Source organism: Pantherophis guttatus, chromosome 3 (genome assembly GCF_059756535.1).
Source record: "Pantherophis guttatus breed Tessera chromosome 3, ASM5975653v1, whole genome shotgun sequence".
NCBI classification, from domain to species: domain Eukaryota; kingdom Metazoa; phylum Chordata; class Lepidosauria; order Squamata; family Colubridae; genus Pantherophis; species Pantherophis guttatus.
This window is the reverse complement of record NC_142065.1, coordinates 181,095,650-181,115,312: the sequence shown is the minus strand read 5'-3', so window position 1 is coordinate 181,115,312 and position 19,663 is coordinate 181,095,650. Positions and strand designations below refer to the sequence as shown.

Genomic DNA, 19,663 nt, shown 5'->3' with positions numbered 1-19,663 from the left:
CCATTTATTTTTGCAGGCACTGGTCTACTCATTTGTTTTCTTTTAACACTGATCAGCTGTAGGGCGGCCCTTTGAAGCCCTGCGGCAAGAGTTTAAACAGTTTTTTTCCCTCTAGCCATCAGCTGGGACTCAGGAGGCAGCAATAGATTGGGGGTGGGGCCAAATAAAAGGTAAGAATAATGTGGGGGTGGGTGGAGGGCGGGAGGGGGAGCCAGAACCAGTTCGGTGATGTCATATCATCACCGCTACTGGCTCGGTGGAACGAGGCCGAACCAGGAGGAATCCACCACTGATAGACACACACACACACACACACATACAAAGAAAAGTATCAGCAGAAATTCAAATTTTTTTCAGAGAAAAGAAATACTGTAATAAAGAGCAAGAAAATTAAAATGATCCTGTTCCCCACTAAAAAATCTCTGAGTACATCAAGAGTACATTGGCTAACTTTTTTGAATCAAGGAGGGTGGATGGATAACTACAAGAAACTATTGTGAAATCCTACATTGTTGTGGGTAGAACATAGTATGTAGAAAAACAAAACATGTTGAAAGCCAAGAGCTGTAAGAAGTCTGAGAAACAGATTGCACTTTCCCTATACAGTACACAATATAATCTTTCCACTTTCACAATTTATGATAGGCAGATTTTTTCCATCATTTCTCAAACTAGCTTAATTAAACACATATGACATGTTAGAAATGCTACACAAAATTCAGGTTTTCTCAAAATATTTTTTGAAAGGGACACAGTGGCTCAGTGGCTAAGACGCTGAGCTTGTCGATTGAAAGGTCGGCAGTTCAGTTGTTCGAATCCCTAGTACCACGTAGTGGGGTGAGCTCCCGTTACTTGTCCCAGCTTCTGCCGAACTAGTAGTTCGAAAGCACGTAAAAAATGCAAGTAGAAAAATAGGGACCACCTTTGGTGGGAAGGTAAGAATTTAAACAGTTCTGTGCGCCTTTGGCGTTTAGTCATGCTGGCCACATGACCATGGAGGCATCTTTGGACAGTGCTGGCTCTTCGGCTTTGAAACAGAGATGAGCACCGCCCCCTAGAGTCAGGAATGACCAGCACATATGTGCAAGGGGAATCTTTACCTTTTACAAAATATTTTTAAGACATTTAAATTCAGTATTTAAAACATAATGCAGAATTCATCATAAGAGAAAGCAGGTAAGGTCACAATTCCTTCCTGCCTTTCAGTTTTCGGGTCCATCAGACTCTTTTTACTGAAGACATTCTAGATTCTTCACAGCAAAGAAAAGAAAGACTTTGCATAAATTTCATTCACTTTTTTTTTTTTGCTGTGGGATCATTTTATTTTGTGGACTTACCTATCCTCCATCCCTCCCTCCCCACCAACTGATGAAGTTTCTTGGATGATTTGGATGAAATGAAACGATTTGTTCCTCTTCCTCAAGAGAAAACAGTCCAGCCGCCTTTTGAAAAAGCACTTTTGATACAATAATCATATAAGAATATACAGAAGGAGACTGAAACTGCAGCAAGGAATATCCATTAAAAGGAATAAGGCTACATTCCCCACCCACCCCCAGGAGAGTTTATGCATAAGGGCATATCAAGGGCAGAAAAGCATAGTTCCAGGCAATGTATCTTTTTCGTTCATATAGAACCTCATCACGTTTTGTATGAGCAGTGATTGTATTTCCAGTTATCTATTTGTGATTTTTAGTGAAGCAATCTGCATCCAAGAAGTTATAAGCAGCACCAATGCTTCAATAAAAAATGTGTTCAGCTTACTATACAGTATTCACAATTTATATGAAGAATGAACACACTTTATGGTGAAGACACACTAGATTCTTGGCCAAGGACATTCTCTGATGGGCCTTTTATTAAGGTCATAATAAGAAATGTCATACAGTGATAAACACTAAGTGATAAATGATCATGTAGACATGAATCAAGAATGATGCCCCAGTTTTTTTTTTAACTGGAGAAATGCTATCTTTCTCATTCCTTAACTCAGTACCCGAACAACAAAATGCAGTTAAAAGTTTTAAATATAAAATTATACCAGAGAGATCATCACCTGTTTTGGTTTGCCAAGCTAAGTAGAAAAGCTGTGTGGGGAGGAAAAAGTAATTTTTAAAAAACTGAAAAGTTTCCCAGTAATAAATACTTAGCTTGCATATCATTCATCTTGAAAGTGTTGTTGTATGTGTGTGTGTTTCATGAAATCATATTTGTAGCATGAAGTGCTGTTAAAATATGAAAATCTGGGAAGAATATGAAAGACAAGCATAGAATTCACTGATATAATTCTTCATGACCAGGTAAGTTTTTCTCCCTTAAATTTCTTTAATTTTATATGGTTCTTCACATCACATCCTAGGCAAGTTTCCAAATTAACCTTGAGTCAGAAAGGGTAGGGAAGACTTTGAGAGGTGAAGAGGGAAGATATGAAAAACAATAGAGTCATGGGAATATCAAGAAATCATTCTATGACTGAAGTTTTCGGATGATTAAATCTCAAATAGCCATTGTACAGCATCAGATCCTGAACAATAAAGATTGCAAAAATGTGGTCAAGAGACTATTTGGAAGACTGTCGTGATAATTTCTTTTATACAGATGAAATTCTTAATTGAATTATGAAATTCTTCTTTAGGAAAACAATAATGTTGTAATCCTATATTTCAGCCTTTCTACAACACGGTGTTCCACAGATGTTTCAGCAATGTATATGCTGGCTGGGGACAATGGAAATGAAGATCCAACATATCTGGAGGATATACATTTGGCAAAGTGTTATTGAGTATGTATCTGGCAGCATGAGTCCTTGAACTCAATAGAACTTATTTCTAAAAAAGCAAGCATAGGATTCACTATATGAAATTAAGCAATAAAGCATTGCTCTCTTTCACTGCCTCTCATGCACCATCTCAGAATAAGCAAACTGAACAGTTTTCTAGGAATAATCTGAAACTGAGCTGACAACATTTTTATTTTGAATATGTCAATGGCAATTGAAAAAGAAATTTAAATGTTATTACTCTTACTTTACTAATGGCTTTGGCATTGCTATTTCATTTGGATTTGAAAATAAACCACTATGTAGCTTTTCCAAACAGAATTCAGAACAGATGGGATTTGTGTTTGTTTATGATGCAAATGTATAAGCTTCCTCCTTATCCAAAATGTTCCTCAACTCAATTACTAATAGGGTTAAATCTTAGACTTGTATACAAAGAGCAGCTGGCGTGGATAGTCATTTCTTTCTTCCCTCCCCAAAATTTTATTTGTTTGTTTATTTAATGAAAAACAGGCTCTGTGGCTACAACTAGGAACTGTTGAACCAGTTTCCTCTTGTTTGTTGTTCAAAACTTCCTTTCTAGCTTCTTCTGTTATTAATAGGGAAAAAAAGCTCAAGGGCCTCATAGCCCAGAATTGCTATATGGGTGAGGTGGCCTTATAAGTCGAATGACTGGATGAAATATTTTCCCCGTTGGCTGTAAAGCAGCTGAATTAATGATTTGCTCCAATCTGGTGAGAATTGGGGATGTCAGGTGATATTAAATAGCCTTTCTGCCTGTCAGTCTTCCCAGTTGCACTTTCAGAGTCTCTTCTTAATTACTTTTAAGGCAAGTCTTTTGGAGAAAAGAGACATTCAGGGTGCAATGAATTGTCAAACCTAAATTGTTCTTCGATATCGAAATGGATAGCTTGCACAATAATACCTCAAGTGATTTTTCTGATAATTTAAAGAAATCCACAGACATATTTGCAGACTAGGTGACAGTAGAGAAGGAGGCATTATTCTTTTTCAAAAGTAATAGGGTGATCAAGAGTTTGTGTATAGATTTGCTTAATCTTTAAAGATCCTGGCATACTAACATCATCTGTAAGAGGAGTGGCAGAACCTGGGGCAGAGTCAAAGGAAAATCAGCCTACAATCTCTACATAGCTACAAGTGGACTATGTCCAATCCCTTTTGAATTCCTTTGACCCTTATCTAATGCCAAGATAGTGCTAAAACCTAGTTGAATAAATTCTTGTGAATAGGCCTGATTAGTAATAAATCAGTTTAACTGGAACTTTACATGTGGTCTTGATGTTTTGTGCCTGACATCATCAAATTCTTGACAGAGAGATTTTACTATGCCAGTAATCTCTAAAATGACCAGATAATCCTGTAATGTTGTATGGGCAGAAGGCAAACTCCAGAGAGAAAAACTGTGATCTTCAAAATGTCTGATACTGCTATAAGAACACCAGTCTATATAGACATGAAACAATCATGGAAGAAACTTCTCATGTTTATATTTTAGAAAATAAGAAATTTCCATCCATCCACTGTGGATTGTTTTTCCTAAAGTAGGATAAACTGTTAGCAATTATCTTTTCACGTGACACTATTAAGAGACACTGAGATGAGTCTACAGCAAGATCTGATGCACAATTCTCTTTAATACCTTGTTGTGTACTTTTCATCATTCAGCCATTCATTTTTAGGAGAAAACATCTAAGTACAGTAAATACTCAGAAATATGATTAGCCTGAGGACTAAACGTCTGACCCCAGTGATCCACTCTATGGTCATAGATTTCAATCTTGAACCACATAATCCTACTTTGAATTCTACATGCTAAAAAAAATAGAATCCAGTTAAACACATATTTTACTTATCTAAGTGCAATATTTGCTACTACTGGTAGTTTTACCAAACCATACAGTTCTCTTCCATGTATGAGATGACAAGATTCTCAATGCATAGTTTTACTATTCCTATCTAGTTCCATCAATCATTCTTTAGATTTTGTATAATTTATGCAAGTATTAACAACCAATACTTTTATAAGGAAGTAAGAGTATTAATAATAATACACCATAATTCATACCATCGCTGATAAATTATCATTACTCTTTTCAATTTATATGTGAAAAACTGAGGCCAAAAGAAATGCCATTAAAATTCATCCAAAAGGATATTTCCTCAGACTCAGTTAATTCAAGTATTTTATCTAAATCCAGCATTGAATCTATAAAGTCACAATAGGTGCCACCACACTACTACTTATTTTTACAAAGCTTGGGGAAATGTATTTTTGTCTTATGATACCACTGAATCATCTATGTTTAGATCAGTAGTGGGTTTCACTTACCTTCACTACCGGTTCGGAACTGTGAGCACACAGTTGCACGCAGCACTTCTGCGCATGCGCAGAAACTTTTGTGCATGCGCAGAGGGTCCGTGATGACATACAGGTGGGTGGGTGGAGCCTCCCGCCACCGCCACTACCGGTTCCCCCAAACCGGGGCGAACCGGTAGAAACCCATCACTGGATTAGATGTGTTTGAAATTACCACACCAATTTTTAGTGTTTTTAACAAAAATTGCATAACAATGCAATGTATAAAATATATATTTCAACTTTTTAAAAAAATCCCTCCTTTCAAGCTAAGATATATCAATGTCTAGTACATATTCTTACATATTTTATTTCCTGATAATTTCTTTTTTTTAATTACCTTCCTTCTTCATTCCAGCACGAAAGCACTTTTTTAAGCGACAGTATCTGCACTGATTTCTCTTGTCCTTATCAACAATACATTGCCGGCTAAATCTGTTGGACAGAATCAAGGGTAAATATATTAGAGTACAAGTACAGGAGGATCCTGATTAGCACAAGTGAAACAATTAATGGGCACTGTCAAAACAATGTCTTTGACTCTCAACCTTCACCAGTATTTTTTCTTTAATCAGACTTGAAACATTTCTCTTTGCCATTCTTCTAACAGGAATAATTCCTTCTGATGGGCAAGTAAAATCCCATTAGGTTATTCATCATCTACTGAAAGCAAAGCATATAAATTCTGCTCTCAGTTTCACGAATGCTTAGGATAACTCTTTTGGTCTCCCTTTGATCCTTTCCTGCTGTTGAATATGATCAGGAGCAAAAAAACAAAAGAAATGAGTCCTATTAGACCAGAATAAAGGCTTATCTACTTTAGCTGTTAGTTTTCAAGTGGTCAAAATGATGCTTCTATAAAATAGTCACTCAAAAGATTAAAGCATCATTTCTGCATATTATGTGTACCCTGATCTGGATCCAAGATATACTTCTTTGATCAGAAAAGATTCATTTATCTTTATTAATAGCAATTGATAAATATATCTTTTAAGCAAATTAATGAATTAATCTGTCAGTGAGACTCTCATCAGAATTAAGAAATATTTCCTGCCTGATAAACACTGAGGCCGCCTGTTCCTACATCATTATTTCATACCAGGACACTGTTAGAAACTCATGTAAGAACAATGGGCAAAAGCAATGCAGTTTCTTTAAATAATAAAAGAGACAGGAAAATATCCTGATTAGAGAGTGAGATGGGGCTTGCCTACTGAATACCATTAGAGCAGTAGTCACCAATCAGTGGTCCGCGGACCACTGGTGGCCTGTGAGAAAATTTTGGTGGTTCGTATTTTTGCATTTTTGCAGGTGGTGCAATACGGAAAAAGGAGCGCAGCCCTCGCCGTCTGAAATGAATGGTGCTGTTGTGGCGGTGGGGGAGGGGGCACCATAAGCAGAAAGAAGCGGCGTTTGCAATGGCTGGAAGCTGCGGGAGTGAAGCACTACTTTCATTTGCATGGCAACAGCATTCTGCCTTGGTATATTTGCGCCAGCCAGTGGCGCAAGGCAGCCCTCCTCTCCTGCCGCTTGGGACTCGGTAAATGGCGTCTGGTCCGGGGAGCAGCCGGATTTTGCTCTCCATTGCATCAGCCCCCTGCAAGCTCTCATCTCTCGAGGAGCACTCCCTGAAGTGACACTGGAAACTTTGGTCGGACTTCTCGAGAGATGAGAGCTTGCAGGGGGCCGATCTGGTGTCTGCAATGGAGAGCAAAATCTGGCTTCTTCTCTCTGCTGTAAGTGCAGCATCAGGATTCTGCCTTCATATATTTGCGGTGCAAGGCAGCCCGCATCTCCTTCTGCTCGGGACTCAGAGCGGTAAATGGTGACAGGTCCGGGGAGCAGCCGATTTTTGCTTTCCATTGCGGATGCCATATCGGCCCCCTGCAAGCTCTTGTCTCTCGAGGAGCGCTCCCTGAAGTGGTGCGGGAAACTTTGGTTGGTCTCCTTGAGAGATGAGAGCTTGCAGGGGGCCAATCTGGCATCCGCAATGGAGAGCAAAATCTGGCTGCTCCCCGAACCAGATGCTGTTTACCGCTCCTAGTCCCAAGCAGCAGGAGATGAGGGCTGCCTTGGCCACTGGCTGGTGCAAATATACCAAGGCGAATGCTCATGCCGTGCAAGTTCAAGTAGTGCTTCGCTCCCACACTTCTTCCGGCCCTTTTTTGTGCTCTGCGCACCTCGGTCTCTCAGGGAGATGCTTGACTTCCTCTCAGCCCCAAGACACTGGCTGGCCCATGAGATGAGAGAGAGAGAGAATTAGAGAGAGAAAGTGGGAGAGAGAGAGAGAGAGAGAGAAAGAGGGGGGAGATAGAATGAGAGAATGCAAGAGAAAGAGTGGGAGAAAGAGAGAGAGAGAGAGAGAGAGAGAGAGAGAGAGAGAGAGAGGAGGGAGAGTGCCTGAAGGACCCCATCCCGTCTCTGGGAGTCCAGGTGCTTCAGCAAGCGGCGTGCTGGATTCTTATTAGTGGTCCGCGAAATTTAAAATTATGAACCTCGTGGTCCCTGAGGTCCAAAAGGTTGGGAACCCCTACATTAGAGCATCATTTTGAGCAAGAGTGGTATAAAGAGATGAGCTATGTGTTTTAAATGAGCCAGTAGAACTAGGCACATACATAATCCTTGATTCACCATAAGTGAAATCCAAAAACATTTGTGCAAAAGACTCACCATTTTCCACAGTAACACATACAAATTGTGATTACTTGAGCCAGAATCTCAAGATAACAAAACATCTTGAAAAGGAGGCCTCAATCTACAATAGTAATAGTAATAGTGGAGGAAAAAATACTTTTTAACCCCGGCAGCAATCCTAGTCAACCTTCTCAAAAAAGGAGAAAAAGGTAAAACAAAATGCCAGAGGGCATTTTATAGCACATATCTAGTCATACTTGAGGAAAAAGAAAAATAACAGAGATAGGAGAACTAAAAAATAAAACAAAGAACTCACAGTAAGGCAACAAGAAGTAGCGAAAGCTGGTAGAGGAGTAATTTCTGAAGATCAAAATCTATATTTAGTGCTACTTGAAAATAAAATGGAATGGAGTTTAACATTGGAAATTGGAATAAAATTGGAATGGAGTTTAACATTAATATATCTCAGGTGTTGCCACAAAGAAGAGGGAGTCAAGCTTTTCACCAAAGTACCTGAGGGCAGGACAAGAAGCAATGAACAGAAATTAATCAAGGAGAGAAGCAACCTAGAACTAAGAAAAAAATTCCTGACAGTCACAACAATTAATCAGTGGAATGACTTGCCTCCAGAAGTTGTGAATGCTCCAACACTATTTTAAAGAAAATATTGGACAACCATTTGTCTGAAATGGTATAGGGTTTCCTGCCTAAGCAGGGGTTGGACTAGAAGACCTCCAAGGTCCCTTCCAACTCAGTTATTCTATTGTAAAGTTCTGTTAGAATGAAGCAAAGATGAAAAGCCAGAAGTTAATGCTCCTTTGGTGCATCAGTGACTTTTTCAACACTAATTAGTATGTAGCTCAACACACAAAGTGTTTAAGAAAGCTTTCTCCACCCCACTCCAGCTTTCTTGATTTCACTCCTCAGAATTCACTAGCTCAGAATAGCTACTATTGAGAACTGAGGATCACATATCTGAATGCTCCAAAATTGGGGGAAGCTAATTTAAGGCATGTGTCTTGTTGGAATCAAGGCTCTTTGTCTCTCTGTCTCCTGTCCTCCTGCAGCCAAAATATATATATCTAATTCAGAAAAGGGAAAAACTACCATTTGTTAAACATATTAATGCTAACCTGGCAGCCTTTCCCAATCTGTTTTTACCCACATGTGTTGGCACTACACATTTCCAGCTAATATGGCTACGTGTCCTCTATGGTACAAATCCATGGAGATCTTCGCTAATCTTTTTTTCCAGTTTAATCACATTTTAAATTCTTCAGTAAGTACCAAACACAATCCATATAATGTATCTTGGACAATGTTGTGGTTTTGCTAAATGAACTACTTTTTCACTTATGGCTCTTCTGTCAAAACTGGACTTTGACATTTATGACTTGGTTATCATGAGATAATTACTGCAATGTGCTTTATGTGGGATGGCCTTGAGTGTTCTCTGCAATGGAAAAGCAGGAAATATAATTAATAAATTAAAATTTATTACATCAATATGACAAACTTGTTTGACAACCAGCATATTTCGAGGCTTAGTTCAAAATGCTATCTGACCTTCAAAGACTCAATAGTTCAGATCATATGATTACCTTATTTATCTTTGCATGTTCTATGCAACACTATCCATTTATTCTCTATTGGGAACCTGCCAGCTAGGCTTGAAAGAAGGGTCAAGCAAGGACCTAATTTGGAAACACTGAGCCACAAGTGGCAGAAGCCTGACCTCACCCAAGATCCAGGAAGCCTTATCTTCTTATTCTCACAAAAAGGCAAGCAATCTGAAGAGATTCTTGTAACATAGGGAGAAGTCAATAAAATTGTTTATGAGCGACTCTGGTTGCTTGGACCTAGTATGCTCCAAATACTGTCATCAGATATGTCATGGCATAGAGCATCTAGCTATGCAATCATTTTTGTAGCCACTTTCTAGAATTATTCCAAGCTTTGTCTGATGAAAGCCAGAACTACTCTAGAAAGCTTTCCTGAAAGGCTCTGAAGCTTTCTTGGCTTTACCATTTTTAGTAACAATGGCTTAATTTCAGATTTTAAATTAGAATGTATGTTCTTTTTGTATGAGCTCCCAAATCAAATATTTTTAATTATGAATATCAGGGACTGAGATTGGTACCTTTTATACACAACTGTGTTATTGTGCCCTCACTTCAAATATTATTTTTGTCTTCACCATGTGCTTTGTTCTGGGTTTGGAGGAAAGATAGAATAGAAATATGTCAACATAACACAAAGAAATAAGAAGTCCTTAGCAGTTATATTACTCTTACCTGCAGCTGTAAACATGGCTCTTTCGTATGCTGCGTCGGAAGAAACCTTTGCATCCATCACAACTAGAGGCACCATAATGCTTGCCAGTTGCTCGGTCCCCACATATTGCACAAATGCCACCAATCCCATTGTCAGTACTGTTCATGTTGAAAGGTTCTGCTGAGCAACTGTCTGGATAAGGAGAAGAACAAAGTCTACAATTAGAAGTTGAGCACTGAGTAGGGAAGAAACAGAAACACAACATGGTGGTTAAACGTTACCATCCTAAAGATTTTACAGCTCATCTTTTTAATTAGCTCTTTGCATTTATTTTATTTTATTAAAATTTATTAAATTTCTACACTACCCATCTCACCTTAGTGACTCTGAGCAGTTTACAATAGCATAATCGAATCATATACAGTACATAATGAATAAAAGTTTAGCTTAAAAACAGAGTTAAAAACAGGTCAAAACCAGAGGTGGGCATCACATAATGTAACAACTGGTTCACCCAGCACCAAAAAAGTGAGCGTGCATGTGCTTGCGGCTTCAAAATCATGGTGATTATATAGGACAGGATAGCGCAGGGGCTGGTCAGAACTACTGGTTCGCCCAAACCGGTCCGAACCAGCAGCAGCCCACCACTGGTCAAAACCTACAAGTGAAGATAAATCAGATTAAAAAGAGTAGAAAGGTAAAAGTGCAGTGGGAGTATTCTCAGGACACCAGCCATCCCCAGGGCTTTTAGGCCTCCATGCTAATTGGCAAAGCAAAGTCTTAATACTCTTATGTTAAAGAACGGAAAGAAGAGTGAGGGTTTGCCTCACCTCTGGAAGTAAGATGTTCCATAGGGCAGGGCAACAGGTGAGAAGGCCCTTCTTCTAGATCAGTGGTCACCAACTGGTGGTCCATGGACCACTGGTGGTCCGTGAAAAAATTTTGGTGGTCCACAGGAAAATTGTTTGAATTTTTTATATTGCACTAAGTCAGGGGTCCTCAAACTACGGACCCTGGGACGGATATGTGCAATGAACATTTGTGTTGCTGCAGAGTCTCCCCCTTTGGGATCTTTTTGTGTGGGTTGGAGGGAGGCAGAAATTCTGACTTGGAGTCTACTTCAACCTCCTGGTGCAGGACTTTGGCAAAGGCTGGAGGGAAGCGCCGCTGGTGGCGAAGAGCCGGAGGGCCTTGTCCCAGTGGCACTGCATCATGGCCTGGAACTGGCTGACCATCTCAGCCTGCTGAGCCTCCAGGTGCCGGTACTTGGCCTTGCACTCCTGCAGCTCTTCCATCTGCTTGGAAAGCCTATGCTCATAGCCCTCAATGAGGTGCTTCTGCTGAGCCTCCTTCTCAGTCAGATCCAATTTGAACTGAGCTGTTTTGCTGTTTCTCATGGTGGCTGCTTAGCTCCAACAACTATTTCCTGTTGGGGCCCTAAGGAACCCGGGTGGAGAGGCGAAGAGTGGCTGGGAGGGGAGGGGCAAGTAGAGGCTGGCAACGCGCCCCTTGATATGAGTGACATGAGATGGCCATGCCCACCCATATCACATGCCCATCTAGTCACGCCCACCCAGCCGCTAATTAGGCAGATCATATTAGTGGTCCGCGGGATTTAAAATTATGAATGTAGTGGTCCCTGAGGTCCGAAAGGTTGATGACCCCTGTCCTAGATCCCACCAGTTGAAACTCCTTGACTGGATGGGACAAGTAGATGTAACTGGGACAAGATGGTTTTTCAGGTATACTGGTCCCTGAGTGGGCTTTAAAGGTGATTATCAATACTTTGAATTGGACTTGGAGGCAAACTGGCACCCGATGCAACTCACATAGCAGAGGTGTTAAATCCACTATCCTAGGGATACCCAAAACTTTTGCAATGCTGCATTCTGCACCAGTTGCAGTTTCCAAATACTCTTCAAAAATAGCCCCATATAAAGCACATTGGAGTAATCCATCTGGGAGATTAACAGGGCGTGAAAGATTGAAAAGAGAGCTTTTCCGTCCAGGAAAGGATGTAAGTGACACACAACTTGAAACTGAGCAAAGGCTCTCCTGCCACAACTGCCACTTGCTCCTTGAGCAGGAATTGTGAGTGCAGGAGGGCCTGCAGATTACACACCAGGTTTGTCTAGGGCAGTGCTGCAGATGTTTTTTGATTACCTCAAGTACCTATTACTATCGGTGCTATCTTTGCTTTCTTTGGTGACATGTATTCTACTCTATTTGCAGGTCTTTGTATTTTGTATTTTCTCCTGTTGTTTATCTTTTGTTTTGTTGTCTCCAAGTATTGCAATATCTATTTTCTACATTTTTGTTGTCTTTTTCCAGTGCATGTATTAATACTTACATTGGAATTATGTTGATCTTATACTAAATTTAGTTTATAATAGTTTATAACTAATCAAATTTTATTAATATAAGTGGAAAATGCATTGCTTGAGTTGTTTTTCTCCAATTCTGCCCACAATTTTGTTCCAATCTCTTGTTCTAAATCTCTTTCATTTGGTTAATCAGCAGGTCAAATATATATGAAATATGGGTATATTTAAATAAATGAGTGCACCCATCAAAATAACTAGAACACATTTTCTCTGTTACTATTGATCATGAAAGGTCAGCTCTATTTTTATTTTGTTACTTAATTTTTAAATACAGAATTATCCTTTTTAAAAAGTGCAACAATACTATTTAAGTTCCAACTAACATTACTGAATAACAAAGTAATTCAATCAAACATTTGTTCTTTCTTCTGTCTCCTCTTACAGCCATATCTACGTAATCTGCTTTATATCTGACTCAGTCATGATTGCATTGGAAGGAAAAAATAAATCTAGGCATTGGCAATTCAAATCCAACTAAAGTTAAAAGTTACTCTAATCAAATAGCAAGAAATTATCTCAACTAATTGCCAAGATTTATCATGGTTAATAAATGACTATTGTTGGCATACTGGAAATCTAGAAGTATGACTGTACAGCATGTTAAATATATCCAGTCTAAACAGACATAAGGATATTTTTCAGAGAAGCCATTAATTCCATCACCCTAAGTCCTGCTGCACTACTTCATCGTAATAGGGGGGTACTTATGTGAGGAATGCATGAAGAACATTGGGTGTATATGCCAAGAGTATATATTTCCATGTAAAAGTCATTCAGCTGCCCAGCAAAAGTGCACAAAAACCTATGCAGGGCAACAGCAACATAGAAAGATTCTGGAGGCAGATGATCACTTTAGTAACAATGGCAAAAGCATTAACTTATACTGCATGGGAGAAGGCAATGGTAACCCATTCTTATAGTTTGCCAAGAAAACCATACGAACGGAAAATATAAAATGACTGATGATATAGTGCCAGATGATGGGTCTCAAAGTTGGATGGCACTTGACATGCTACTGAGGAAGAAACAAGGATCTATCAGAGTACTAATGGTGTTTATGACATATCTAGATTAAAGCCTTCAGGATGTCTAGTTGCTGATGGTGGCATATGGGGAAAGAAATGCCAAAGCTGCATAGATAGAATTACAAGTAGGATCATAGAATGTAAGAAGCATGAATGCTCAACACAGTGAAAGATGAAATGAAACAACTACAAATTGATATCTTAGGCATCAGTGAATTGAGACAGGCTGAGATCAGACACTTTCAGTCAGAAAATCACTCTATTTATTACTCAAGACGTGAAAAACAAAGAAGAAACAAAGTTGCTTTTATAGTTAGAAAGGGTATAGCAAGAACACTACTTGTCTACAAAGCAATCAATGGCCGAATAATATTGATTAGACTTGTGGACAACCCTTTAATATGACAATCATTCGAGTTTAAGCTCCAAATGCTCCAACCACCGATGCAGAAAAAGAGGAGGTTAATGATCAAGTTCAATGTTAAATTGACCAAACGTGCAACCAAGATGTGCTGTTTGTGATTGGAGACTGGAATACCAAAGTTGGAACATGAAAGTGGAAAATGTAGTTGGATTGCATAGTTTAGGAAACCAAAATGAAGCAGGAGACTAACGTCACAATTTCTGCCACTCCGGTGATTTCTTCATAGCTAACAACTAAAATAATGCCTTTACACATGGATAACACCAGATGTAGTACATGGAAATCAAATTGTTTGTATTGTTGCTAAAAGGAGGTGCAGGAGTCAATTGTAGCATCAAAGACATGGTCAGGTACTGACTTGGAACAGATAATGAACTGCTCATGTGTAAATTCCAAGTTAAGCTAAAGAAGAAAGCCAGTCAGTTTCCACAACATGATCTTGATCGTATACTTATCATTTTTCAAAGAGTACATCAGGAATTGTTCTGAGATCTTGAACTTCATTGATAGAAAACCACAGAAGTTATGGATTTAACTTTAAAAAGTTATTAACAGATTAAGCAAGACTTAAAAAGTCATTAAGAGCCTAAAAAAAAAGACATAAGACACTGCCATAAATGAAGAAAGAGAAGAAAGCAAATTAGATATCAGAACCATGAAATTGCCAAGCAGGAAAGCCAAGGCCAAGAAAACTCAAAACCTCAAAAAAGGAACTTAATAGTTTCAGAGAGAAAAAACAAGAAGCTGTGGAATGTTCTCAGAAAAATGAGAATACCAAAACATCTTATTATCTTCATAGGAAACTTATATACAGGTCAGGAAGCCACATTTTGGACAGAATATGATGAAACAGATTTGCTCAGGTTGCCAAAGGAGTGTGACAAAGCTGCATATTTTCCAGTTGTTCAAACTATATGATGAACATATACTGAAGGAAGCTGAATTGGAAGATGGGCATGATCTTACTCCTGGAAGAAGAAACATCAATAACCTGCACTATGCTGATGACACTACCTCAATAGGTAAAATTTCTGCAAATTCTACTAATAAAACTTAAGGAGCAAGTGAAAAATGGGACTAAAATTAAATAAGAAGATCGAACTAATGGCAACAGGTAGAACACCAAGCCTTAGAATTAGCAATGAAGATATCAAAATGGGTATATCTGCCTTTTAAGATCAACTAACAACAGTAAAGAAACAAGCAGTCAAAAAATCAGCCACAAATTAGCACTTGGCAGAGCAGTCATAATCTGTGATCAGAATTGTGCAAGCAGTGGTATTCCCTCTGACATTCTATAGAAGAAAAATTGGGCTTTGAAGAAAGAAGATAGGAAGAGTATTGGCATAATTTTAACTTTAAGGTTGGAGAAGACACTTGAGAATACTGTGCACAGCCAACCTATCCTAGCCATACCACAAATAATTACAATGATTAATACATATCGATTTTACAGAAGATAACATTGAAAAGGCACTATGCAGTCTAAAACCATTTCTATCTATTGGACCTGATGGACTATGTGCCTACTTCTTAAAAAAGCTTTCCACTGCCATAGCAGAACCTCTTAGCATAATCTTTGAAAAATCTTTCAGGACCAGCTCCTTGCCCAACCTATGGTCACTAGCCACAGTCATCCCTATCTTCAAAAAGGAAGACCCCAGCCTGGTTGAAAATTACAGACCAATCCATTTATGCTGCGTCACCTGCAAAATCATGGAATCAATCATAAACCAATCCATTACCCTCCACTTAGAGACAAACAACCTACTCTCTAACAACGAATTTGGTTTCAGGAAAAATTTATCCTGTAATCTGCAACTCCTACACTACAAAAACATATGGACTACACAACTCGATCAGGGCAAAGCAATAGACACAATTTACATAGACTTCTGTAAAGCCTTTGATTCAGTGGTACATGACAAACTACTTCTAAAACTAAAATATTATGACATTTCTGGACCCCTGCATAGTTGGATAGCAGCGTTTCTGTCAAACAAGTGGTCAAAATAGGGAGCGCCCTATCAAATCCTGCACCTGTTAACAGTGGTGTCCCCCAAGGCAGCATTTTAGGACCAACACTCTTTATACTTTACATAAATGACCTTTGTGATCATATTATAAGCAACTGTGTTCTCTTCGCTGATGATGTAAAACTATTCAACACCACCAACAATGCTGCTACCCTACAAAAACCCGCACTGCATATCGGACATTTATACAATTGAGCAAGTCCAGAGATATTTCACAAGAAGAGTCCTCCACTCCTCTGTTTGCAACAGAATATCTTATGCCACCAGACTTGAAATTTTGGGCTTAGACAATTTAGAATTACGCCGCCTTCGGTCAGATCTAAGCGTAGTACATAAAATTATCTGCTACAATGTCCTACCTGTCAATGACTACTTCAGCTTCAACCACAACAATACACGAGCACACAATAGATACAAACTTAAGGTAAACTGCTCCAAACTCGATTGCAGAAAATACGACTTCAGCAACAGAGTGGTCAATGCCTGGAATGCACTACCTGACTCTGTGTTTTCTTCCCCAAACCCCCAAAACTTTAACCTTAAACTACTGTTGACCTCACCCCATTCCTAAGAGGTCTGTAAGGGGCATGCATAAGCACACCAACGTGCCTACCTGATATCCCCTTTTATTCCTGTCCTAATATCCCCTTTTATTCATATCTATTTTATGTATTCATAATCATGTTTATACTTATATCTGTTATCTAATATATGCTTGACAAATAAATAAATAAAAATAAAACAAAACAAATGGACAAAAGTATTAAATCACTTCAAAGTTCTCACTCAAGGCAAGAATGACTAGGCTTAAATTACCCTATTTTGAACACTTATGGAAAGACTTAAATCTTCAGAAAGGTCTCTAATGCTAGGAAAGAGTTGCCTCCATCCATAAGATCTGGTAGGGTTTTTTGATTCCTATAATATGTAAATTTATCCAATTATTTCAATAAATTATTTTTACTGTATGTTTTTGTTTTATTATTTCCTAGAAGGTTCATTATATATGAATATCTTACATAGCTCTCCTATTCATCTAATACAGTTCCCAAAATTTAAGTCAATTGTATCAAAGTCTTACCAATTATATAAATAGGATTACTCCATTAATGGTAGGATTTATTGATAGGTTATATCCTAGAAACCTTTCAACAATCAAAGCTGTATTAATTGGTTAGCATACATTTACTCATGAATATAAAACAAAATCTAAATAAAAAAGATTTTGACAAAAATACTTTTTTTAAACCCTCATCCGAATTATGAAAAGTAAAAGTTGGCTCACTTGGTCTCCTTTACTTCTTCATCCATTCATAAATACAATAATTCAAACTCACCATTGCCATTGTACAACACCTGTATGGTTTCAAACTCTAAATTAGTATAACTTGGATCTAAGACTTCAGAGTAATTTGCCATATCCATGTTCAGAATTGGGACCGAGATTCTCATTACTGTACATGAATCTGAAAATGGTCCGTTTCTACAGTACAGAAAATGCAATGAATACTTGTTTTCCCTTTGATTATAAGTCAAAATATTAACTGTCATTGCATAACATAGCACAATGGGTGGAGTTATGATACTAAGTTAGTTACGATACTAATTCAGTATTTTTTATTCTACTTCCCACTTTTTATTATACACCTTTACAACCTTTTACACACGCCCACACAAGCCTGTGTTTATCATACAGTTTGTAAGTTGCAAAAAAATGGAACAGTCCTCTTTCACAGCATGTAGAACTTTTGTTACGTAGCAGCAACTTCACAATACAACCATAAGAAATGTGAGTGTTTTAAATATCTGGGCAGATGTATGTGCAATAATCCGAAAAGAAACGCAAGAAAGGTTTCTAATAAAACTCATTTGTTATAAAGAAAATAAAACACCTCACTAACTAAGAAAAGTTAATTGTTACATTTTTTATACAGATGTACTGTATATGCTTCTATTACCATGGTTACTCTAAGTTTTACCTAGAAAAAAAGGAAAGGAATGTGAGACTTTTCCCTCTCAAAAGAAAAAATAATTATTTTTCAAGCAAATTTAGGAGAAAAGGGCTTATTTTAACATTTTCTTTAAAAAAAGGTAATGGGTATGCTTTGTTGTTAGTGCACCCATTCTACAAATATAACTATATGCATCTACAACTAGATCCTGAAATCAGAATTCCAGTTTCATGTTCTATGAGTATTTATCAAAAGAGTAAAGTAATTCATTACTTGGCAATGTACTTTCTGTAGGATACAGTCTCCTTACAGAGCTGTAAAACTGATTTGTTGCATCTCATTAATAGTTAACATGGTATTCTGAACCTTGTTCAAAGAAAAAAAGTGTCTCAGATATCTGAAGTTGTTAATCAAACAAGTATTAACTATCCAATGAGCATAGAAATATTTTTCAATCTTTCATTTGTCCATTTATTTCATCAAATGTAATAATGAGTGAGCTACTTATTAAGTTAAGAGTATTGGAATCATCTTAACCTAAAAGCTTGATTATGGACAAAACTTTCTGTCCAATTTTGAACGGAAATGATTCTGGGCTAAACCAACAAACTCATTACCATTTTGCTCTACACCAAAAAAGAAATTGGGACTTGTTGAGAAAAAAATATGTACAGAATAACAATAATACAATACATAAAATTCTAACTATCACGGAGTAAGAACTGCAAGAATAACTGCCATTTCTTGGAAAAATTCTGCATTATACTACCTTTAAAAATGAAGAATAAATATGCAGTACTTAACATTTTGTACTGAAAAAAGAATCTAAATAACTAGTTTGTTGATAAGAACGCTATCAGGAAGCATTCCAACATTATCAGTAAAAGGTCTTTGTGTGCTAATTATCCTGATTTCTTATTACATTTAATCATGTACATTGATCAAGATATAAAATTGAAAACAAACTAATAAAAATCAAGGTTATTTCTCTGCATACCATCGGAGAAAATCAAATTAAGCAGCAACTGACAGTTTTAAGACTGGCATGTTACAATTTGGCCCTAAGTAACTCTTCCAAAAGGACATTTGTCACCTCCTCACCTAAGGAACACTTTCAGATCAATTAAACCTCCTGACTGAAGAATAGTTAAGTAAGTAGTTGTTCACTAATAATCAGTAATTCAAAACTCGTGCTTGATTATAAACATTTTATATAGATGATTAGGTAAGTTTTACAAACATCTTATCCATGAGAAACATACAATTTCATAATAAAGTTTCACTAAGAGAGATAGGACATTGTTACAGTGGTAATTACAGTTATATGTGTAATTATGGAGCACAATGCTAAAAATCCAGATTAGAGTTGGCATTCCAAAAAGTATAGTAAAACCTGATTGAATTGATTCCAATAATTTTCTTAATCAAAGGTCAGTTCTTATATCATGAATAGTCTAAGTCAATGATGGCTAACCTTTTTGCCATCGCATGCCAGGAGCGGGGGGAGCGCAGGGGGGGAGGGTGTCGCACGCGTGCCCATACCCATAATTCTATGCACCTTGCCCCTGTTCATGCGTGAAGGCCCCCCCACCCCCCGCTCCTGGCACGCAATGGCCCGGTGGGCCCGTTTTTCTCTCTCCCCAGGCTCCAGAGCCTTTCTAGGAGCCTGGGGAGGGCGAAAACAGCCTTCCTCACACACACCCCAGAAGCCCTCCGGAGGCTGAAAACAGCCTGTTTGCCAACTTCCAGTGGGACCAGAAGGCCTGTTTTTTGCTCTC

General features: G+C 38.1%; 1 protein-coding gene across 1 annotated transcript in view; it reads right to left on the bottom strand.

Moving 5' to 3' along the window:
• The window catches only part of HNF4G (hepatocyte nuclear factor 4 gamma), a 72,113-nt gene that overhangs the window by 16,102 nt on the left and 36,348 nt on the right, over window positions 1–19,663 (bottom strand). Inside the window, exons 2-3 of the mRNA XM_034429993.3 lie at window positions 10,085–10,256; window positions 5,497–5,591 (exon numbers count right to left, since the gene is read on the bottom strand). Of these exons, the coding sequence (XP_034285884.1) occupies window positions 5,497–5,591; window positions 10,085–10,230 (241 nt within the window). The 5' untranslated portion in view covers window positions 10,231–10,256. The remainder of the gene's footprint in view (window positions 1–5,496; window positions 5,592–10,084; window positions 10,257–19,663) is intronic.